Source organism: Pipra filicauda, unplaced genomic scaffold (genome assembly GCF_003945595.2).
Source record: "Pipra filicauda isolate LSUMZ 115617 unplaced genomic scaffold, ASM394559v2 scaffold368_size711631_pilon, whole genome shotgun sequence".
Lineage (NCBI taxonomy): Eukaryota > Metazoa > Chordata > Aves > Passeriformes > Pipridae > Pipra > Pipra filicauda.
Genome location: NW_024104496.1, coordinates 262015 through 287205, shown reverse-complemented (window position 1 = coordinate 287205; position 25191 = coordinate 262015). Strand labels below are relative to the sequence as shown.

The following is a 25191-nucleotide window of genomic DNA, read 5'->3' as shown; positions in this document are numbered from 1 at the left end:
ACAGATTTTGATAGAGCACTTCAATTCCAACATTTCAGAGAACATTTTTAAGCACAAGTGAACTGGAGGGAAACAGGAGAAAGAAACAGAAGAGGGGAAGGAAATTCTTGGTAATTATTTTGAATACTCAGTGCTAATAGCCTTTTGTATCAAAAACCTCATTTAACTGGTGCTGTTATCACTTGCCAGTCCAACAATTCAATGCATTTCCTCCTCTCCATCCACATAACATATTTAAAAATCTGACCCATCCACTTCCAGGGAGAAAAAAAGAGTAAGAACAACTGAAACACTGAGCTGTGAGAGAGGGCACCATACGGACACCTAGAGCACGAGGAAGATTTGGGGGAAGGTTCTGGTAGGGAAGGAGAGGGTAAGCCCATGAAACCTGCAGCTCCAGCTCATCACTCCAATTCACAGAAAACACCCAGCAGGGAGGGACAAATCTTGAGTGGGCACACAACCCCCAGCACCAGGAACACCTGCTGGGGAGAAAAGTGGATGTGGAGCAGAAAAAAAGGGGCTGGAGGGGAAGGTGAGATGAGGAAGAGGGGTGACACCAGGGGAGAAAAGTAGGATGGAGGAATGCAAGCACCCTCAACCACCTGTGGAAGCAGAGAAACATATAACTCCAGGGCAGCAATTTCAGAGGGTTTTGTTCTTGTTTTTTAAAAGGTACGTGAGCTGTAAAATGTGAAGCCATCACATTCCCTCCACTGAGAAGCTCCAGAGGTGCTTATCTGTAGGGAAAAGGGCAGCTGAGAACATGGAGAGGTTCCAGCCTTTTACAATGTTTCCTGCTCCAGGAAAGAACATTTTGGTGTCCTGTTGACGTGGGACTAACAAAAAGGGATGCTAATACAGGGATGCTGAGAGCACTGTGAAATATACCACTGAAATTGTTTGCCCTTGCTTCTTTCAGATCCGTTAGTGTTCAACGCGTTAAGTAAAAATAGGTAAACAACCAGGTCAGTATGATTTTATGTATTCATTTACAATCCAAAACTCTAAAATTTTTATGCAATGTATATTACAAACATTTGTTTGAAGTAAGCAAAATCCTTTTATTTCCCCCAAAGTTCAACAGAAACAGGTCATCCTTCATAGCAGATTTATTCATACTTTACTGGCCAAAACCACAAGACAAATATTTATCCTAAAAATAAAAAAAAAAGACAATCTATTCTGAATAAATTGCTGGGGTTTGCATTGGCATATTTGTGTTTTGTTCTTTTTTTAATGAAACTTTAAAACTGAGTTGATTAATCTAATTATACACATAAAACACTCAATCTGCAGAATAAACTGCATTTGACCAGGAGTGAAGGACATTTCCTTGAAGCAAGTTGATCCAAATATTCCTTTTTCTTCTCTTAGCTCCTTTAAGTCTTCCTTGTATCTTTATTTCTTCACTTTAATTGATTACTTTATATTATCTTAGCATGCACATTATCCGATGATTCACATAGCAGCGTCTGTAGTTGAGAATAATCATAATTGCTACGTAGTGCTCTCTCTTCTTCCTTCCTTTTTGCACCCTTTGTTCACAGCAGATGATGAAATAGCAAGCTGGGGGAAGGCATTTTATTGTCGAGTTTTTTGCTTTATGGCTGCAGGGTTTTCTTGGAAGCAGCAGGCAAAAAGGACTGGATTCTTAAACACCCAAGAAGTCCTTTTTGAGCGAATCTGTTTAGGCAGTACTGTTTTATTTTTCAGTATACTGATAAAAGTAAAATGTGACTTATGCTCAGCATTTTGGCACTTCATACCACCAGCGTAGCAATGTTAATGAACCCACAAGATGAGGTTTTGAGATACAAAAGTGTGCATGTATTGTACAGGAAAGCACAATTCTTTTATGTAAACTGAAGCAGAATAGGAAATTTAGACCCCCTAATTTAAAGACTAATTTTAGATTCATTCCTCTAGACTACACCTGATAAAAAAAAAGCAGAATGGAACACGTACGGAAACAACCAAATCCAAATACTTTTAATCATTCTGATTACAGCTGATGAAAAGAAATTATTTTGACAAATTAAAACATGTTATTAAGAGGAAATTGATATAAAACAGAAAAAGCAGCTGAACCAAAGTCTTCTGCAGAACTGATGCAAAGTTTTGTTTATCCCATGCCTAGTCCCTCTCTTCTCTCAACCTTCCCTTTACCAAAGGCAGTAGAAGAACCAAGCACTATTAAGAAGATTAAACTGCAGCTCCTAAAAGACATACAGTAGTTTCGAAAGAGATTATGAAATTGCTTGGAAATACAAAATTAAAACTTCAGTTTACCATCAAGGCAACTCTGCCAAAACCAGAAAAGGAATAGTTTTAAATTGTGATTTTTTTTGTAACCAAATTTATCTTCCTTCTTACAGGCAGAAAGATTTCTCAGAAACCAGAAACTAGTTCAGCTTGCAACAACTCTACAGACCTCATGGGCAAGCTACACATGGCGTGTCCCTGTAGGGCTCTGGCACTTGGAGAAGTGCAGTCATGCTTGCCACCTCAGCTCGAGAGACCTGCAGGACTTCTCCTGCTGCCCCATACCGACCTGTGACAACACATGAACCACTCAGTCCTTCTAGATTTTTTTTTATTTTTTAAAGAAAAAGAATGACCAGCAGGCAAAAGAACACAAACATGAATTTCAAACACTGAAAAACTAGAAGGAAAAAAGCATCCTTATTTTTAGCACTGCATTGTTTAGGGAAGAGGGGGAGGACTGACTCACTGCTTCTGAATGCTTGGGATTCACAACCCATTGTGAGGAATTCTCTTACATGCTTTACCAGAGAGCTGTGCTGCTTCTGGAAGAAATTCTTTATTGTGAGGGTGGTGAGGCACTGGAACAGGTTGCCCACAGAAGTTGTGGATGCCCCATCCCTGGAAGTGCTCACGCCAAGCTGGTCAGAGGCTCTGAGCAATCTGGTCTAGTGGAAGCTGTCCCTGTCCATGACAGGGGAGTTGGAACCAGACTGAGGTCCCTTCCAACCCAAACCACTCTATGATTCTGGAAGAAGGTTGGTCATCTTTATTTCCTCTGAACTACTACTACTGTGTACATCAGGGACTGAATCCTAGACTCTGGAAAGCAGGAAAGGCCAAAACAGTGTGACCCATCAATGAGCAAGGGCACACATGTTTGCTATTTTGCATGTTTTGGCTACAGGAAAATAGAAAAGGGGAGCTAAATCAAAAAAAAAAAAACCAAACCAAAACACACACAAAAAAAGCCCCAAACTAAAACAAAACCAAAAAAACAGCCACAATGAAACAAAAACAAAAAACAAACAAACAAACAAACAAAAAACCACCAAAAAACAAACAAACAACCCCAACAGTGAAATGGATATGACAGCCTCTCTAAAAGCAAATCCCATGATTTCTGGCCAAAGTCACAATTTAAAGAGGAAGACAGGTCTAGCAATGTTATTATTTTCTTTCTTTTTTTAAACTTCTGAAGCAGCATATAGCCAAGACCTGCTCACAAGAGTTTCAATGAGCTTACTTAGTTTATTTCCCAAGGTAGTGAAATAAAGAGGTAGGTACACCTAGCTTAATGTGTAAAGCACAAACCATTCTCTGTTACTTCAACTTGGCCCCTTGTGCATTGCTCTCCTCCAGCAACTCGAGCAGCCCCCTCTGCTCCATTACTCTAGCCCTGGTGTTTCCACTGCCATAAGTTGTCTTCCCAGGCAACCTTCTCACCTCTCGCTGCCTGTGCTCCCTTTGCCCACCAAATTCTGCAATAACATTTACACAAACCATTGGCAGAATTCACAGAACCTAAGCCAGCAGTGTGTCAGTTTTATTTATTACAAAATGGCAATCATCAACCTTACAGTATCTCACAGTACAGCCCTTAAATCTCACATTTCTCAATGGGATGTAAATGGAAAGACATGGATTAAAAAACCTGATTTTTCTCCCTATCCTCACACCCAGTCTCCTTGAAAAATGTCCAAAGAAGTTAAATGCAAACCACAATAAAAATGAGATTAAGGCTCGTGAAGAAACCTAGTGGAGATGATGAGCAGTGAGGCACAAAGTTCTACAGCAAGCATCCTGGTGAAAAGAAAAGGTTTTCTTCTCCAGCTGCACCTGTGGTTTGTATTTTAGTAGCACAAGCAGCACAGCAAAGCATGTTTAACAGCAGAACGGAATTATTCCCTCCCATAAATAAGTCCTCAACTTCTTAAATAACCGCAATCTGTAGTAAACTAAGACATTAATTCACAATGACTTGAGTTCATTTGGAATTCTTTTCTGAAACCTCTTATTTCGAAATTCTTTAGCCTCCCAAATTTCAAGCAACAACCAACACTCTCTAGAGATGGTCCAGGGGGATCATGTATATTGTGGGCATCTTGGACAGACAGTACCTAAGTTATTTGTTTTGGATGAGTGTACAGGGCCTCCTAGATCAAAATGCACACCAAACATATTTTCCTATGAAGCACGTCTACCACTGCCAGCAAATCCCAAATATCCTGGCAAGCAGAACATCTACCTTCATTTTACTTTTGGCTTCATATAATTCAGCAATTGCCTTTTCATTCTGCAATATTCCATAGGTGAACTATAAGTACTTAGAGTAAAACCTTTAGCTCACATTTCTCTTTTTTAAGCTTCTTTACAATTTATCTTTTTTTAAGAAGTCAGCAATCTTCTGTTAAATTTGAAATTTCAGAAACAATACAGTTTACACTTTTAAGTTCTTCCCAAGACAAATTAAAAGAGCCACTTGCCTAATAGAAACACACAGTTTTGGCTCCATCAGGAGTCTTGGTATTCTTGACATTTTATATTTATTTAATTACCAGGTCCTGGACCTATGGGGTTGTGAGAAAATACTGCATTTCATGTCTTTTTAAAGAATGCTTCTAGCCCATGACTATGCAAAATAAAAACCCAAATCCCAAAGGCAGCTCATGCTATTTCTTTTCTTTTCTAAACCTCAAAACTTTATAGTCAAATTCACTTTTTTCAGCAATTTACTTCTCCTGTAGTTACCAAACCCTCCAAAAAAAACCCCAAGAACATTTAAATTGCCTGCAAAACACAAGGTTGTTCTTCAAAAGCTGCCACTAAGATCACGAATAATTGCTGCAATGTTAATTTTTACCTATCTTACTCAATTCATTAGCATTAAGAAAGGCACTCAAACCTGAAGCACCCTGGCCTATTTAATACATGCAAATAAATGGCTGCTTTCTGAAGAACACTGCTCAACTTCCACAACTCAAAATCCCTTCAAGAGAAGCTATGAGACTCCACATCTCTGAAAGATCACTCTGTCTAGCCAAACTCTGGCCCACAGTCTCTAAACCGAAAACGAAACATTTTCAAATGAGATGTGCTGCTCACAACCTTTTTCAGACACTTTGAAAACATGAACCCTAGAGAAAGAGTACAAGGAGAAGGACCTAAAGAAAAGGCTTCCATGGTGTCAACATGCTGCCTTCTCCAGCTAAAAACAAAGCACTAACTGTAAGACTTATGCTGAAATACCATGAAATTTAAATCACCATTCCCTACCCACAGTTTTCAAAGCCTTTTATTGAAAGTAGTTCAAAATTCATAGCATGGTCTCATGAAAGAGGCAGGATAAAAGAACCTTAAAAAAGTCAGAAGATAGGCCACAAAACCACCCACCTTCTACCTAACAAGAACACAAGTATGTTTACTTACTAGGCAGCTAAGTCCGTATTTCTATCCTTGCAATGGCAAAATGACAACAGAAAATTTTAGTGGCAAGGGTAGCTTTTAAGCATAGTCCTGTACTAACATAATTAGGAATTGAACAAAGGAAGAGGTAGATATTTCAGAAGAAACAAATACCAATTCTATCACACCTGCCACAACTAAATTAATTTCCATAAAAGTAACAATGAACATGTTTGCTGTTCCTGCAGCATGTCTACAGGATACCAGTATAGAAGGAAGACATCCACGTGAAAACAGACTTCACCTTTTTAAAGCAGCAACTGCAATTCTGTTTTCACCAATTAAAGTAAAAATTCATTTCATCAAGCACACCCAATTTTACTCAAAAATTGTCCCCATGACGAAGAGCAAAGGGCCAACTTCTGTCAAGTCAGCAGCAACCCTCCTTCAAGTGTTTCACATGCCAGAGAGACTAGTTCTTCTCTGGCTGGGGAAATCTGGCTCCTGCCTTGAGAAAAGAGGGAGGCACTGACAGGAAGCACTGTGGGGCTGCAAAGCTCATGGCAATAGGAAGTTACATTCTTGTCAAATATCATTGCACCCAACCATTTCCTTTTTCTCCTACCAGCCACAGTCAAAAACTTCTATCTTGACAGAAACCATTTTAAGTTAGGGCAGTTCAGTAAAATGCATGAAACAGCTCTGTGGTCATTGATACGCTTGACCTGCTTAATAATTAAGAGCGATAATCTTTCTACAGCAATTAAGAGTAATAATCTTCCCATGGGAGCTGCCTTTTTCTGTTTCTACATTAATCCAAGCCTTTTAGTTTCTTTTTATAATGAAAGAGTAAAGGCCTGTAGGGCAGTGAAGGCACGTATTTGCTTCGTAGTTCTTAACAGCCCATAGGAAACCTTTACACTGAATCCATTAAGTGCTAAAAAACCCCATTATCCTTCCTCGTGCCTCCCCACCACCACTACCATCCAGGAAAACTAAGAAGAACACTAACTAAAAAGAAAGCTAAGCAAATATAAGAAAACTCAGACCTAGAACTTTAAAAAGTAATAACTTCTGCTTTTAATTTATTTCCTTAGGTGTGGACAGTCTGGACAGTGCACCTGATACCAGCTACAAAAAGTACATCTGACACAACAGTGGAAAACATCAGTCTGGACTCTGCATTTTTTTTCTGGTTGGTGAATTTCAGCCCAAATTTTTAAAAACAAAGTATAATCTTTGAGCATCAACCTTTATGAATAGTAATTTACCCATGAGGATCCAATACTATGCCTTGTTTAAGCCAGTCTATGAAAACAAGCAACCAATACAAGCTCAGTATGGAAAACTGAACAAGTTATTTCCACAGCACTTTAACAGACAGCCTCAAATGTTACAAATGCAAAAAAGTAAACACTACAATATATAGTTTCAATGCATTGGGCAGTAATTTATTCTACAAAATTATAAGATGCTAGCAAAGTATGTCTCAAAAACTTAGAACCATGCACCACTTACAAAATCCTTTTCCCAAACATTTGCTTGAGTAACACACCAAGATCAGTTTTCTCACTGCTATGTTTCAGTTTTATAAGGAGAAAAATTAGTGCCAAATTTATTAAAAACTTAATTATCTCCTCTAGCAAATGAAACTCATACAAGACTTTGTGAAGCATGTCCAAACTACGACAAATAGATTTCTAAAAAATACCTGATTTTTCATGTCATTGAAAAGCATTTTCACAAGCCATACCATATGAATGTGAAATTATGATGCCAATAAAAATATAAGGAGAAGAAGCAACGCTACACTTTTCTTAAAGGTACTTTAAGCATGGTGCTGGAAGGTGAAGCTATGGTTACACAGTTGTCCTACAAACAGCAGGGAAACAGAAGTTGCTCCCCCGTATCCCATGGGCTACTACCAAATCTTAAGGATGAAAAGTTAAAGATAAGTCACTAGCCAAAAAGCAACACTGAAAAAGTAGCTTTGACCCCAAATCAACACCTCCATCTTACAGGAGCATCACTCTCTTGTTCTTGTTTTCCACCTCTCTCAGTTGGGATGTATTATAACCTCTTTAGTCCCCCTCCAAATGTTTTGGTGTCACTTGACAGAGCTTTTTGTTCTGGTGCTGTAACTTACTGGATCAATGTCATTTTACATATGTGATGTGTGGTATATTTTTTTAGACAGGACATAAAATACAGAAACTTTTTCTTATGAAAAACCTCTTAAAAACAGCAATAAAAAAATTGCAGACTACTTTTATTGTTCACTCACATTTTATTAACTGACAGCACTGTTCATTTCCACCCTCATCTATATGCTTCACAGTCATATAAACCTACTCTCAAACTAAGAGCTTTTTTTCCCAGCTCCCTATACAAAACTCCTGCAGGAAGGAAAAGAAAGGGAGAATCCTCCTCCACAGCATCGGATCATTTCCACATTTTCTCCTAGAGCCAGTAAACCCCCATGGTGACAGGGCACCATGCAGACAGCCTTCAAAATTCCCCCAGCTGCCCCTTTTGAAAAGAACAGCTTGCTGAGCTTGCCTGTCTTGTGTCACTTGGTGCTCTGGGTTCTGGTGTGCAAAATGGAAAGACAGCTTAGTGCTATTAATAAAAGCAAGCACGCTCAAAGTGTATATTTCTGACCTACTCCTAAGTACTCCTGTATACTTATAATTTGCTAGATTATGCTGTTAAAGGAAACAGATATGAAAAAATTTATACCAGAAAATTCAAACTGGTAAAAATACAAAAAAATTAGCATTAGCAGGATTAGTAGTTACAACGCTTATCACAGAAATTACCGGGTCCTTAATAAACATCTGGGATCTGTTGAAGGCAATGCACAGCATATGCTCTAGCCCGTTTCTTCTGACATACAAAATGCTGCAATATTCTGCTATTATACAATGCAGAACCATATGAAACACACCCTGTTTCACAGGCTTATTAACAAAATGTCTACCACCAAAGAAACCTCAGGTGTGTTATGGCTCTGAATTCCAGCAAGGAGAACCTAGAGCCCACAAGTTAAAATTTGCTTCCTTCAGCAGGATAGCTGGTGGGAAATGGAAGAGCAGGAAAATTAGCTGAAAAAACCAGCAGGAAGTCAGCTTTTGATTATTTTATATGAGTTTTAAAAAGTACTTGCAATCAAGTACAATATTAAGACTCTAGCTCCCCTAGATTCTTGCATTTCCTCCTTTATTTCAAAGCTAAGGTAATCAGAGTTCACCAACTTGAAATTCTCACCTGTGAAACCAAAGGCAAAGAATCAGTAATGCTATTTTTAGTTTCTTGACAAGCCTCAAACCAGACATCTGTTTCCACTGCAAGAAAGGGTGCACCCTGCTTCTGCATGCTCCACTTGGGGTTTCTCAAGCTGCCTACGAGAGGAAAAACTCCTTCAGACAGGCCAAAGCTCTCTCCACAGCCCAAAACTGTATTTAACTGATCTTGGCCATACATCTCTCAACTCTTCTTCCTCTGCAAGATTAGCAAAGTAATGTCACTGTCCTGCATGGGAACCTGCACAAAGTCCCACTGAAGCCAGCGGGCCTCCTCATGGGCAGAGGGGCAGCTGGGGTGGGCCAAGGAGCAGGACCAATACAAACACTTTGCCCCTTCTTATGGGCACAGTTGGATATACTGACAGACAAGCACATCTGACCTAAGAGCATGACAGAAAACTTGGCGAGTGCATCCAGCCTCTGAACAGGCTGTCACTCCACAGCAATATTTTACACTAAAAAGGGAGCAATGAGGCTTTGTAAGGCACATCTTCAATCATGTCAACATGGAAGATGTGGCTTTTGAAAGGAGTATGGCAAAAAGAGGGAATAAAGAAGCTTGAGAGGCTGCCCCAAACCACAGCCAGCAGTAAGTAACACATGGATTTGCAGCTACCACAAGGTCACATTTTTGACACCTCATCATACCTTTCTACAGCTTGCAAGATTTCAGTGGGTAGAGGGAAAATACAAAAAGTGTGAGTGTTCCAACCAAGTGTCACTGTCCCCAACCTAGTACATGCACCCAAACAACCTAACCTCCAAACCAGGCCTCACAACAAAATCACAGAAGACATGGGGCAACCTGCAGTTCTCCAAGTCCCAAACAAGCTCCCTCAATTTGGGAACAAAAGCAAAGGTTCCTATCTTAAAATTTGGAAGTGTACGCTCTATATAGCTGGGCACTGCCCTGCCCTCCCTACACAGTAAACGTTTCAGTAATTGTTCCAGGAACAAACTGTTGACCAAAACACAGCCCACCGCTTCAACGACCAGAAAGCATGAATAATTGTTTTTATTTACAAGGAAAGAAAAAAAAATCCAAGCAAGACTGAAAGCATGAGGACCAGGACAGAAGTGCGTGTTTGTTTTAAAGCGACTATCCGCATCTGCGGGATCAGCCACATTATCCCAGCAACACTGAGAATGCTCACAATGGCCAGAAATGTCCCCTTTTCAAAAGGGCAGTTTAAACGCTGCAGAAACTGGGTCAGCAACAGGCCACAGAAATACCTAAGCAGGCAGCAGGCACCTCGTGAGTTGTAGGCAGCAGGCTTGCAGCAAAGACCTCGAATAAAAGACAGAACACACCAAGACAGAAATCAGACAATAGCTATTGAAGAAAGGCAGTTAATAGCAACAAAGCACGTAAAGCACGGGTCAAGGAGTCGGTCAAGTACAGGCCCTTCAACTCCCTACCCTTCTCCAGTTGCCAGGAATCAAGATGTAGACACAAAGCAGACGCACATGGCACACAGCACCAGCAGGCAGGCACAAAAACTAAGCAGACATGTTACATCCACAAAAGAGTAAGGGACTGTAAAACTTATTCTACAATATTACATTCTTCCCAAGGGCAGCACAGTGCTTCTTCCAGTTTTATTAAAAAGAAGTTAAAACATGAATTACACAATTTATGCTTCTATATGGTTAGCATATTCATCATCTCTGTGTTCAAGTCTTTACTGTTTGTATGTTTATTGATGTGCGGACACCTTAATTTTAAAATGCCAACTCACAACTGCAATCAATAAGACAATGTAATTCCACCAAAATACATTATGTAGGCAAAATCTAAGAAGTGACCTACAGTGTCACTAGTGAGGTCTGACTTGCTGACTGCTCAGTACCCTGCATAATAGCTGACACCAAGTGAGCGTGCAGCACATGTCTGACAGCCACAGTAGAGAGACTTGATTCTCTTGATTCTGTTTTGCATGGACCCTTAAAACCATTTGACATGAATGGAGGTGGTGGTTACCCAAGGCACAAGCAGTTATGAATCAGTCACTCCCTCCTTTCTCTCATTTCACTTCCCTTTTGCTATTGTGTATCTTTCATGGTTAGACTGAAATCTGCTGTTGTCCCTTATCAGTTTGGCCAACCACTTGGAAGGAGCAAGCTCTCATTTGCTCCCTAGCTGCCAGTACCTTTGTTCACTTTGTAGTTTTATTAGGGATCCTCTTTTTTTGCTTTTTTTTAATCTCTTCACAACCTTTAATTTTTTCACTTGTTACCATACACTTTGACCACCCTCACCTCTCTTGCAATTACACCCCGTCCTTCCCCTGCTGACAAATTCTAGCCCAGACAGGTTCAGCATCGCATCTGAGCAGTTTCCTGCACACATTAGGCAAGATGTCTCACCAGCATGATGTGCAACTCACCGGCTGCACAGCCTCTCTCCCACCAGCCAGGCAACCATGCGCGTGCATGGCAGCGTCCCGTTTCAGCTGGGTTTTGCCTTATCCAACATGCTGCTCTGAGCTGTAGTAAGAGGCATGAGACTAAAGAGAAGAGCCCTGTGCACCAAAGCAGACACAATCTGTTAAGCAGCAGCTCCTGGAGAAAGGTCTGGTGGTTGCAGAGTACCCTTTGCTTCTGCAGCAGAAAGTTCTGAGGTATTCAAAGATGCAGCCACAGCTTTTGCCCCAGAATAATACAAACTGAGGCTGGGTGTCTCAAGTCTCTGAACTTATGTGAAAACCTGAACAAAGAGGGCAAGGGCAGGTCAGGCAGGTCAGAAATGCTGGGGATTTGAAAAGGCTGCCACAGGTTCACCTGTCACCTTGCCCCCTTGCCCCCTGCAGCAAGGGGAAGGTGCACACACCACAGGAAGCAGTGGAGGCAGGAGAGTTTGGGGGGACATGAGCACTCCCTCACCCTGGACTCTGAAATTAGAAACCTATCATTCCCCCTTCCTGTGAAGGACTAGGAAAAACAGGCTGCTCGGGAGGGCAATTCAAAGCAACCAAATTAAACTCCTTGACCATTCTCTGATGAAACCTCTTTCTCACTGCACAAGGATCAAAAGATGACCAGTCTTCCTTCCAGCATCTAAAGCACTGTCCTGAAACTGCTCCTCTTCCACCACCCAGTTGGCCCCATAGAAGAGACCAGATACTGGCAGTGGGAATGGATCCTGCCTATCACCATGGGCCACCTCCAGGTCATTGGTGCAGGTGAACCTTGCCTGGCTGCTGTAGTTACAGCTCTTCTGTTGCTTTGAAACACATTTTTTATCATGACCAGTGCAATATGAACACTGCCATACCCTCCACATTCACCTGATTTCAGGTAAGCGATGGGCAATACACAAATGCCATGATGGCATTGTAAGCATATGGGATACTTACAATACTGCAAAAGTCTTTATAGCCTCAGTAACATTATTGTTTCTCCACTTAGCCACTACCTTGCTCCCTCCTCAGATGCACAGCCGCTCAGGGTCTGGCCGGGACAAGGGTTCAATGAACCCAGAGGGGATGAAAAGGGGAACAAACAGCACTCAGCGCAACCCTGCAGTGTAGTTTGTTGTGAGACAAACACTGTTGAGCACCAAGCCAGACAGCGGGCACTTTTTGAGGGGAAAGAAAACCACCTCTCCTCCTGCCACATCCTGCAGCAAAACCCCACCGCTCCTCCACCCAGACATTTAATATCAAGGCACCAGTGTAACCATTGCACTGGGCAGCACTCATTTATAGTGACAGCACTGCTACTCCAAAATGTTCAGGATTTGCAGCTACTGTGTGGTGCAGGAGCCGACCTGCTATGGCATTACTTCAGCCAGGATCTGGTGCCTGATGCCCAGACTGCACCAACACTGGGAGTGTCCAGCTCTGTGCATGATGATAGTCACTTGCCAATAACTTTGGCAGAATCCAAAGGTGAAGAGACAAACCTTTTATATTTCAGTTTTGAACACTTCTAATAATTCTTCATAGACTGTCCCTACTTTTCAAGTAGAGAGCAAACAATTTCACACAGTTAACTTCTGCATTAACTACTGCAAAGGCAATCAAATCTTTCAGAATGACATCTAGTATCTACAACTCTAAAATTTCATGCAACGTACATCTTCATACTCTAAGCAGTGTCTCACTAGCAGCAGTCAAGAGTGTAATTACTTTAAACTTTAACATTAGTTTTTATTTTTTACCAAATGTAACCAACCTTTTTATTAAAGGTTACTACAATTTATCCTCCAAGAAAATAAAACTACTATATTGTCAGATAATTCAGTAGAATTCAACTACTTTGCTGTTATTCTACAACTCTCCCAGGATTCAGCTCTGTTGGGCAATGACAACAGCTAACACTACAGTGTATGTGAAGATGATGGGTTTTAAATGGGGGGAATGTCCCCATAGACCACACCTGTTTATGAAACAGCCAGCCTGTAACAGAGGAGTAATTGACAGTTTTTACATATTCTTACCCAGAAAAGCCTTGAGAACACCGTGCACTTTGGCACTCCGACAGAAGCAGTGAGGAAGTCCGAGAGCCTAAAAAATCTGGCACACGTGCGTTTTCAACTGCTTGTGGAAACTGCACCTCTCATCCAAGTGCACTACAGCCATGAAGTTAAAAGGCAGCACAATACGCAGGAATGTCAAGACCTTGGAAACCCTACAAAGGATCCTCCTCACAAATAATATAAAAATAAGCATGCATCTGTTTTTTCTCTCTCTGGTGCTAAACACATCATACTGTCAACTCCGAAAGAAGTGTGCGGAGGCAATAACAGCCCTTGCAGTGTCTCAAAGCCAAGCCCTAGAGCTTCTAGAAATCTGAGAGTCTGTATGACAATTTCTTTTTGGATCCTCTCCTGGGATCCACAAAAGCTTTTCAAGCATATACCCACCACACGTGATTAGGAGAAGCCCTCCAGTAATTCAGGAGGGAAAACAGGGCTGTAAGAACATGGCAGCATTCACAGGTCACAAAGTACAACAAAGAACAGTAAACAGAGAGATTATTAACTTTCCATTAGATCAGGTATCAGCATTCACACAATTAAAAAAAGTTGGGAAATTTCCCTCAGGAGATAAACAGAAATGTGCTACCAACAAGACAGACAGTAGCAGAAACCAAGATAAACAGATTAAAAACTGTTTCTTTACCTCTATCTGCTTTGTAAAGCTGAGACCGCCTATTTAATTTGAAGTTAACTTTTTTTTTTGAGAGGTGGAGAGATATATAACAACGGAATTATGCTTCAGTCTCTCAAAGAAAATAACCAGGACCCAGAGAAAACATTAAAATAAGGAATTGCAGTTTTAAAAACTGAAAAGCAATATGCAATGATTTATATATGCAAAAGAGTCAGCAAATATCTATGTCAGAACGATTTTGGCTTAAGGTCAGTTTCTTCTTTCATATATATATACACATATACATGTGTATATATATATATAAAATTCAGGTTTCTGAAAGTCTTAGGAAGAATTTTGATGTATGTCAAATTATCATCCTATTGATACAAGTGTCTCCAAAGGCCAGACCGGTTTCAAATCTTAGTACTGCAAAGGAACTGAGTTCTTCCATAATGCAAGCTCAGTTACATGACTGCATTTGGCACCATCACATTGGCTGAAAGAAGTTTTAGGCTTAAAAAATATTGTTTTCTCCATTTCTCATGTCTCCTTACAGAGCATGCTATTGCAAGCAAACATTTTAACAGAACTTTTTCTCTGTCATAAAATCCAATTTCTATCTGAAACACAACAAAACCATAAACCAGAGTCAGCACGAACCATGCTTTCAACAGCACTGAACATGATACACCATCCTAACTTTCTCATTTTTACTTCCGAGTCCTTACAGCTTCTTCACGTGTCTTCACAAAGTTTTGAAGTAGAAGCTGGCTTTTATCAGGCAGTAACTAAAAGCATTATTTTGCACTTCAATTTTCTTGATTTCACCATCAAGAATGTTCTGGTATGCAGGTGGGTGAGATGGTAAACCACTAACTACAGTTCACTGGGTACCGCAACAGTATCTTGAAACCGACATAATCTGAAGCAGAGTCTCATCAGAACGTGAGAACTTCAGCAAAAACAAGAAGAGAGGGTTACTTCTCACCCTCCTCTTGGAAAATATTTTTCCTTCTCGCTTCTTTTCCTCATAATTCTGAGCAAAAAAAGCTTCTTCACAGTGATTGCTTTTGACTGAGAAATTTCCATGTTTAAAATTTATATAAAGTCCAATTGTTCTACAGAAAGCAAGGTCTGTTTCATACACACAAAATATCCTGAGTTATCCTCATCTAATTATATTTCCATTGCTATTTCTAAAAGTTATTAAGACACACACACACACACACACATACAAAAAACCCTCAGTTTTATTTGTACACCACTTTGGGGCCAGGTGGTGGACAGGAAGATAAGGTGACTATCAACACCACCAGCTTTGCCCTCTATCTTCCTTATCTCAGTTGGTAGCCTGGACATAACACAGAATGCTGGACCCCTGAGAGGACTAGCAGACACCTAAATTATTCATACTGCCCATGTGTTTCTCCCAGGCGATTAGCTTATTTGATGAAAGCAAACTCTTCTACAAATATAAAGCAAATATTTGCAGTGAGAATTCAGAACTCTGCAAAAGAGCTAATACACACTGTCCTCAAGTGCAAGTATAATATTTGATGTATACTGTTCCCCTCCCTGAAATGGACAGGACCATTTTGTCTTGATGAAGACAGGAGTTGCTCATTTTGCAATAATCACCAAAAAGAAAAAATCTCTTCCCAAAGCAGCTACCAAAGACAGTGGATACAGAATGGTATTTAAGACAATGTAACTAAGATGTTTTTTAAAACTCAGGCTTGAATTTATAACCAATATTGAAGTGGTACTGATGAGCTATTTGCTTTGTTTCCCTGTCCATGTTTTTACTTGTGTTACTATGGCAAACACCAAAACTACTGAAAAGGCTCCTTCACCTACTTGCCCACAAGTCATGCACTCAGAGCCACTGCAAGGGCATGAGCACAGCTCTCTCAGAGCACATTTCCTAGTCAAATAAAAATACAAAAGACATTAAAAGCTACATTTGTGTTACCTTTGAGCCTCTAGAAAGATAAGAGGCAGGTAACTGCATGCCTATCACTATTATTCTGCATTAGATAGTTTTCAGGTAAATTTTATGCTGTGCTTATAATAATCAAACCAGAGTGCTGGGGTTGATCATTCGGAAGTGGACTCCACGCAAATTCCTAGAAGTGAGCAAACTGTTGTTTTGGCTTTTTTCTATTTTGTCACAATTCGCCAATCTGCAACACCAGAAAAACTATGAAGTTAAATTCTTACAGGGTGTCAATTTTCAAACTGCTGACACTGGATGTCTACCCTTTAACTGCATAATGGTAAAATTAAAATTACTGCAAATTAAGTTCTCTTTAGGGTAACCAAGAAGCAGCTATTATGGTGATAAAAATAATTTCTTAATAATAAATGTATAGACATAAAGCTAAATCTTTTGTGGTCCACTGCCCACAAATCAGAAGGAGATTAACAGACATCTGAAGTCCATTATTAATGTATTAAAATGAAAAAGTATAAGAAGAAAGTTCCTATTCTGAACTACTTATATTACAGAAGCAGCAAGTACAGGCTAAGGGTACACTAAGTTTACAAATGGACATGGACAAACATGCCACGGTAGCTGTTTACTTTTGTTTTACCTTCTTTTTTTTTTTTCCCTCTTCTCTAAGCATACAAATGTGTCCCAAACACAATGCAGGTTAAGTTTAACAAGAAAAATGCCATGTTCCAGAGCAGACTTGCACAGCCCTCACAGCATGCGACTGCCTGGCATTAAGAGCTCACCTTCCCCATGTGTTTGCTGCATGACTATACCAACAGGCTGTGCCACCAGATCTGTCTCTGCTCTTGCACAGCTCTTTAACCAGGACTCAAACAAACACAGAATGGGAAGACACCATATGCCCCATCCCACCTGCTCAGATCAGGATTGTCCTGACTCTCAAGGTCACGCATTCTGGGTGGGCTCTGTCCCAAAGCACAGCCTATGGGGAATTTACCAAGAGCCCCGAAAACATAAAATCATGCACAACAAATGATGTATGTGTGTGTGCACTGGCTTTCAATTTTCCACACAGCGGCAGGCTGTGTGATTTGCCATACCATCCACCCAAACCCCACCCACTGTCTCCACAGCTATCCATCACACCAGTGTAAATGCCTTACGCTTCTTCTACCCAACAGCCACTGACAAAGGCGTTACTCCTAACATATAACAAGATGCTCTTCCTCTCAGCCCCACACTTTTGAGGGCTAACTTGCTCTTCTATCTCACCAACAGTGAGCAGAGCAGCAGATTTGGCTGGGCTCCTCCATAGCTCCTCCTGCACTGCAGTAGATAAGGGGGCAGAGTCAGCCCTGGCACAAGTATCACCACGCAACCACCTCTCCAAAAGCAGGCGAAAAGGCAGGGACAGGAAGAGAGGGGACTGAGACACTGAGGAAACAGCAAAAAGATGCCATGAGGTCTGGACAAGGCTGGGCCTCCCTGGGAGCAATTTGGGACAAGTAGAACAGAGATGACATCCTGCAGGTGACACAGGGCTCTGGTGTCTGGTCCAGCATCCATCCCACACAGTGGAATGTAGATACCAAGGGAGCACTTCCATGCACATTTTCGGCTGATGCTGCCACAGTTGCCAAAGAGGAAACTAATCAGAGAGAGATCACAGGTAAATGTTAACCTGGGAAAAAAAAAAAAAAAAAAAGAGGTGATTCTAATCCAGAGAACTGGTAAGGCTGCACAAGTCAGGGGACAGCGCCAGACAACAGAGAAGGCAAGAGAGCCTCTTCCTCTTGCAGTACAGAAACTACAACTGTTCCAGGCATGGCCTGGGCAGAACTTAAAAATAAAGTAGAGATGCCATAAAAAAGTACACAAGAGATCTGCAAAAGATAGAGAGAACAGAGTGAAGAAATTATTAACAGAAGAAAAGAAAGATAGATACAGGACACCAAAATGTGAAGCAGAGTTTACGTGTCTATTTAAAACTAGTCACTACATGTGAGAAAGTTTTTTCCTGTAGCACATATCCACAAACACAATTCACATACACTAATCCCGGTGCAAACAATGACCTCACAGCCCCAGCTGGGAGGAGACAGCCACCGTCTGGTATTTTTACCAGTATAGGAACTGGTGTTTCCATAGAAGCCTGTGTGGCTTTTCAAGGCACCATGAGCCATATGAGAGCAAAGGCACCAATCTGCAACTACCACACCAAGATTGTCTTAATTTCTCAAAGTCAAATTGCCATCCTTAGATGGGAAAGTCCATTTTAGGTAGCATATGAGCCCACAGATCAAAGAGTCTCTGGTCCAATCATGAGCATCTTCCAGTCCCAGAGGGCTCACAACAGTGAGGAAAATAGATTCCAGCAGGGTTTGTTCAATACAAACAGACAAGACTGTGATGATGGGAAATCCAACAGTTACTAAATGTGGCCATGCATCACCTTTAAAATATTTCAGTCAAGGTCACGTAGGACCTATGCTGAGGACAGAAGTTTGACAGCTCTTTGCAAAACACTGCAGGACTGTCTCAATTGCCATTAACTCCTGATCACAGAAAGCCACAGCATCAGATCCTCAGTTTGGTGTGAAACACAGCACAGCTGGCCTAGGCCACTGCTCTCATTTATTAAATGTCTGAAAGCAATTTAGAAATAAATAAACAATAGCTGAAACCTTTGTTAGCACAGAGCACTGCCATGCAATGTCTCAGGGAAAAAAACAAAACGTTTTTTACCCCCTGTACCAGCAGGCAAGCAACATAATTTTGTAAGAGGACCAGTATTTTGGAAGAAGCAATGCACACAAGGGCACAGCTGTCCCTAACAACATTTAATACGAAGTTCAGCAAGGCAAAGTTCATCAGTGAATCAACTGCCACACATAAAACAGAGATAAACAATTAAAGCAGCAGGAGTTCAGCCTGGCACTCTGCCTGTGCCCAGCAGAAGTGTAAGAAAGGAGAGGAAGAGTGACACTGATAGCTCCTTCCAAAACAATCGCTTTCTTCATCTACAAGAGAACCTCCAACTTTGTTGACCTCTTTGCAGTTCTCTTCAGCAAGCTTTTTTTAGTCCAATTTCACATCATCCTCTGCATTCCCTGCAGGTGTTTCTTTAGGGATTTTTCACCCAAGCATAACAGGTAGGTATGTGCAACTAGTTTCCACTCACTTACTTCTAAGATTATGTAAAGTAAATTTAATTTCTTTAGGCATCCAGGAAAAATTAAAATTAGTAGTCCCTTGGTGATCTAGTGAAATTCCAACTGGGACACAACAGCCATGACGTATCAACTAAAAACATAAGGTAACCAATATTGAAGAAGCTTTTGGTACAAACCACTGAAAACACATATTCTGTGCATACTGCAGAAATGTGTTACCTTATGCAAGTAAATTAATAGGGATCAAAAAGCTTTTTCCCAAGAAAAGCAGCTTTTTGTTTTCTTTTTTAATACACACATGGATTTCTGCTTTTTTTGTAAAACAAAAAAATTAAAAACTATTAAAAACTTAATAAAAACAGCTTTCATTATTACAAGTTAGGATCATTGACACTTTGTCAATGAATACTCAGCTTGATTTTAATAAAAGATGTTTTAAAAATAAACACAACATAAAGCCATGGTTTTTTTAATATTCAGACATTTCTTCTTGCACAAAATCAATTTTTCTTTTTCTCAGTAAGAAAAAGCAGAAAGAAAAAGAAAATCTGATTGATCCTAACATATTTTTCAATCTTTCTTTTCCTGGTTTAGCCACCACCCAAGCAAGTTATCTAGTACACGGGCATACCACCAGTCCCATGCCATTACTTTCCAAGAATTGGACTGTCAAAAATTATGGCACCAAGACCACAGGCTTTTTGGAAGGATGAGTCAGTTCTGAAGTGTCTTAATAGTCCATCCATGGTGCCAGACCTCATTTGTGCCTCTTGACTGGAGATGAAGTTGTGGCCAGGGAGGAAATGCAATGTATGACCTCACAACGCGAAGCAGGCTCATTCTCCCCCTGCCACTCCGGATTTTTCCTGAAGCAAGCATTATAACTACATCTCGTAAGTACGCACTAAACCCCTAGTAATTTTGCAGTCTGTGCACCTTAACTGCTTTGCTGTCTCTCAGGCAACTAGTAAGCTACTCCCTCGGTTACCTTTACCTTCAATTTCTCTTCCATGTCTGGAGCACTATTTCACAGACACAGCAAAAAAGACAGGATTAGGAGTAATTCCATCAGGCAATCAGAAGAGGTCAAAGTGCCAGGCACCAGCTGTCACTCCCAGGCTGCACTGACACCCCAGCAGGAACCCACTGGGAGCCGATACCATCTACTGCCCCAAGCAGCTCCAGTCCAGAGGGTCAAACGCTCTCCGGTGATCAAAGGCAAAGGCTCAACAGAAATGCCTGACTGAGCTAACTGCATCACACTCATAATTTTCCTAGGAGTTGATACCTATCTTAAAGCAAAATATGCCCTGTCATAGGCAAAGGCTGGAAAATGTTCTCTTACTAGCTAATTACATACCATACTCCTAGTATTCTATGGCTTTCCTTTCTCATAGACAACTACTACGCATCACACAGTAAGAATATGTGCTCCCCATCTTGAGCACAGCAGTTTATTCTGATGCAAATGTTGTTTTACGTGTCAGCTGGGAAACTGGATCCTCAAAGGCCTTTCTCCAGAAGTCCTCAAAACCCAAATATTAACTATGTCATATATGTGAAATTATTTTTTTTTTAGTCCAGTGACTACTTCCTTGAAGAAGAAAGCTAAAAATTTTGATAGAATCATTTGTGCACATCACCTAACAGTAGAGTCCCTTCATTTGTGTCAGACTTCATTTGACTCATTATGGTGCTTTAGGAAGCATCCAAATCTTCAAAATTTGCTACTGCCAGTTGTGGCAAGTAAAATCACCAGGATGAAGGGGGAAAAAAAACCCAAAACAACAAAATTACAAACACAGCAACAAAAACCTCTTCTTGTCAACACCTATCATTAACAAAGCTGTTCTGGAAGGCATCTCTTTACTGCTTACTTTCAAATGTAACAAAAAGTTTTTCATGAAACTTGAAGCTTTTTAATAGGCTAGTCTAAATACACGTGGTTTTAGTTCTGTCAAAGTCTGTGGCCTGAAACAGTATATCCAGCAACTCAAGTATCTACTGTGCTGCATTTCTTATTTCAAAGTCTGATCCAGAGTGACACAAAACACTAGAAAGCAACATGTGGTAGCTTCCAAGCAATCAGAAAGGCAGGAGTCACAGGCTGGAAATTAAGGAGTTAATAATGATCTTTTTCTCACTCAGGGAAGCTGCAAACCCACGGACCTCCAAATCAATAGTTTCTCATTCACCTCCCAAATAGCTCTTCACAGAAGTTGATATTTTGATAACGTCTTTTACCTCCATGCAAATTTCTCTATCTGTTAAAGCTAAACCCAAGGCAGAAATAATGAGACTATATCCGTCTTCCCCGTGCACTTGCCACAAGGACAAGAGCAAACCAAGAAGCCCACCCCAAAAGGAAGATCTTGTGATGCCCATGCACAGGAAGTCAGTTAAAAGACTGTTGATACCTTACTAGTTTTGGTTTTTTTTCTTAAAGTAGGTTAGCGAGCTCCCAAGAGAGCCCACTAACCTAGAATTAAAAACTGAATAAAACAATGCTTTGGGAAGAGACTTTCTCTTTTATGCCTCAAGATTATGAACTCCTCATACTTCCTTCAGCTCTGGGGAAATTTCTGATTGCTCTATCACCTTTAATTTCTGCTCATATCCTTACTTTAAGGTGCTTTGCTTCCAGGGACTTCACATCAAATTACAGTAGCTTTAGCTGATTTCCCCACGGCATGCTGTCAGACAGTGAGATGAAGATGCTGCAAGCTTCAGGTTTTGCTGCTACAGGAAAAGGAAATCCCCACGATTTCACCATGCAGTAATATAAGCCAAGGGAATAAAAACTAATCTGGAAATAAACTAATAAATTCTACTCCTTCTAACGTACCTTTGTTGGGTCTTCTTCATAAAGTCTACACTCTAACATTCCTTCAGTATACAGAGCACACTCAGGTCGGTGTTTACATACAGCAGCAAACCAAAGCAGTTAAAAAGATGCACCCAAGCCAGTGTCTGTTTAGGCAAGTTTCCTGAAGCATTTCAGTATGACAATAGAAGGATGTTTCCATCCATGCAAGTGAACCTTATAAACGTTACCTTCAGAAAGAAAGTTCATTATTGAAAATGAATAATCACTGGAAAAATCTTTAAGCACCTGAATGACCAAAAAAACCCAACCAATTAAACCACTTTTTCCTATCTAACTCTCAAGAACTAATTATCTTTCAACAATATTTTTATTACTGCCATAGTAGCCAGTTACTCCATCCACCTCCAGAGAAAAACAGGCAAGTGGAGATTTTTTTTTCCCACCTAAACTACATCTCTCTGCCTACTAACAAAAATCTCAGAAACCACCTTAAGCACAACTTTAGAGACTGTTGCCTTCTGACTTCCTCTCAATAAAGCAAGCATGCAGGTAATAAAGAAAGGTACAGAGTGAAAAATTTATGTCAAAATCATAGCAGTTTCCAGCTGAAAAAATTAGAAAGTTCTGTATTTGCGCAGGGAAATGCCAGCTTTCAATAGTTTACCACTCTTTTCACGAGAGGAGGCAGAAAAAAACCCCTATGCAGGTGGGAACTGGGGGACATAGGCAAGCACAAGTAATCAGCACCAGCTGTCAGAGACCACAGTAATTCTCACATCCTGTTTCTATACCATCTTTGTAATTCCCACAGAGATGAGGCACAGGAGCCTTAATGTGATGCAGGGTTCAGATGATAAGGCTCTCAATGGGGCAAAAAGGGGAAAAGCCACACAAAGAAGCGCTGCAATGCAGGACAGACCCATCATAACTAGCCCGTTCCCACCCCCCAGGTTTACTCCTTCTGCCAGCTCTCAGCAAACCTTGTGTTTTATCAGATCTATTTGCTCTCAAACCTAAGCTAAGGGCAAAGACTGGAGATAAATGAGAAAAGCATTTCTGGCTAACTGCAGTCATCAGAGAACAGTGCTGTTACGTGTGTTTATTTTAAGTCTTGTGATCTTTCTGGCTGGCATGGCACTGAAAGCTGTACCCACATTAACACATACCAAAGGAAGGAAGTGTTTCACTGGTAGATGTCCAAGCATTTTAACCTGGACGCTCAGTGGCAACAAAATGTGTATTTAAAAAATAATCTGTGATGCTATTTACCAAACCCTTCAATATAGAGAAGGCCTGACATAACAGAAACAGCAGAGTTGAGGCTACAGTTCTTAAGAGCTTTATTATTTATCCGATTTCAAGACATAAGGCAGAATATTTATTGTTCCACAGCAACACATCAGTAAGCCTTTGGCTTTAAGTCTCCTTTACCTCTTTCCCTGCCTCGGTACAAATTAACACTCCAAGACTACATACATTTGCAAATTTTGTAATGGAAAACTGTCCCCTGCTTTAAAGAAATCAATTACAAAATATACAATAAAGCAGAATTAAACACATTTTTTTAAGTGAAAAATGAGAGCAATGAGAAGCAAATTCATCTTAGAGACAGAATTAAGAAAAAGAGCTAAAAGAGGGTATTTCAGTCTTGCATACACTGAGCACTATTTTTTGGTTTTGCTAACAAATCAATATTAACATTAAGTTGAGAAAATCAAAGGTCACAAGAAAAAAAAAATCTACATAACATGCAGGAGAAAAAGTAATTTTTAGTAGTCTGCCCAATTACACTTTGGTAATTCCTAAAGCCAAAATCAAAATGAGCTTCAATACTCTTGTTTTCACTTGAGTTTTGCTTACCTTTGCTCTTGTGGATGCTCTTCCACATCCTCCTCCGAATCAGCCTGACAAACAGAGAAAATACTATGTAAGAATCTCAGAATTGTGACATGCTACGTTATCATTTTTAACTCCTTCAGAGAATGGATTCTCATATGACTCGTTTGCAAAACAAATTAAGAACGTAAAATTCCTACAGCGATTCTTTTATGATTCAAGTAGGGTGGTCGCTGGACATCCCATCTGAAGTTTCAGCTCATTTTGCCAAGATAAAAGGTGCCCTAACATGGCTGTTCTGCTGTTTTTTTCCCAAATGCTGACTGGACAGACTCATTTTCCATTTATGTAAATGCATCTATACAAAATCTGTTCACGTACAGATTTTCAATCTAAAACCAACAAGTGTCCTCAAACTACAGGAAGCCTAGTTCCTCCACTTTCTAATTATCTGTCGCCATCAGTAAATTTCATTAGCCAGTACCTGAGGAAATAGGATGCAGAATGCCTTGAAATGCAGATCACCTGTTAATGCCAAAAGCAAAGGCAAAGTACCACATTCCAACGGGCACAGCAAGGTCCCAAAGCTAGATCTTATCATTGATTAGTAGCAACTGATAAGCAGCACATACAGAAATCATAAGAGAGCACAAGCTTTGAACACATCACCTTAACTCAGTTGCTGGACTCAGGTAATTTTCAAGACATGCAGCTGAACTGTGCCAGCTTGCAGTTTACCATGATCCACTTTGAGCTGTCTACAGAAATGAACTCAAGTGTTGGTTCAATGAGCTCCCTGCAGGAAATCCATTTAAAACAAGGAGGTAGCTGCTCTGAACTGGCCAAGATCTCCAGGAAAGCTTTAGGTACAACTCGAAGTGTGTTACAGCCACTGAACCCCCACTGATGAAACCAGGGATAACTTTAAGGGAGATTAACATTTTTCAGGAAGAGGTCACAGTCATCCTGCCAGGAGCAGCTGGTGAGTTTTCCCAGCTTCTTCAGGTGATGGTTCCACAAGATACAAGCTACAGACCTCAGCAATTGAAAGTAGGGGAAAAAAACCCTTTTAAAATTAAAAGAGTGTACTTTCCACCACCCTTCCTACACGTTTCCCACCAAAGCATTTCATGGAACAGGCCCCAAGCCACCAGCTTTGACTCCACCTCCTATTTTCACTACATACTGGAAAAAAAAAAATAACCTGTAAACAGTAAACATCTTTCTACAATCTTCAGAAAGCAGATCAGGCAGTCCTCCCTGTCTACTGAACGGGACAGCCAGCAGGATTTCTGAAGACCTGAACTGCACGAGGGGGAGAAAA

General features: G+C 40.5%; 1 protein-coding gene across 4 annotated transcripts in view; it reads right to left on the bottom strand.

Moving 5' to 3' along the window:
* TMEM131L (transmembrane 131 like) overlaps positions 1–25191 on the bottom strand; it is a 76924-nt gene that overhangs the window by 45238 nt on the left and 6495 nt on the right. For all 4 annotated transcript variants that reach the window (XM_027747329.2, XM_027747332.2, XM_027747330.2 and 1 more), the window contains exon 3: positions 23892–23935. In XM_027747329.2, the coding sequence (XP_027603130.2) occupies positions 23892–23935 (44 nt within the window). The remainder of the gene's footprint in view (positions 1–23891; positions 23936–25191) is intronic.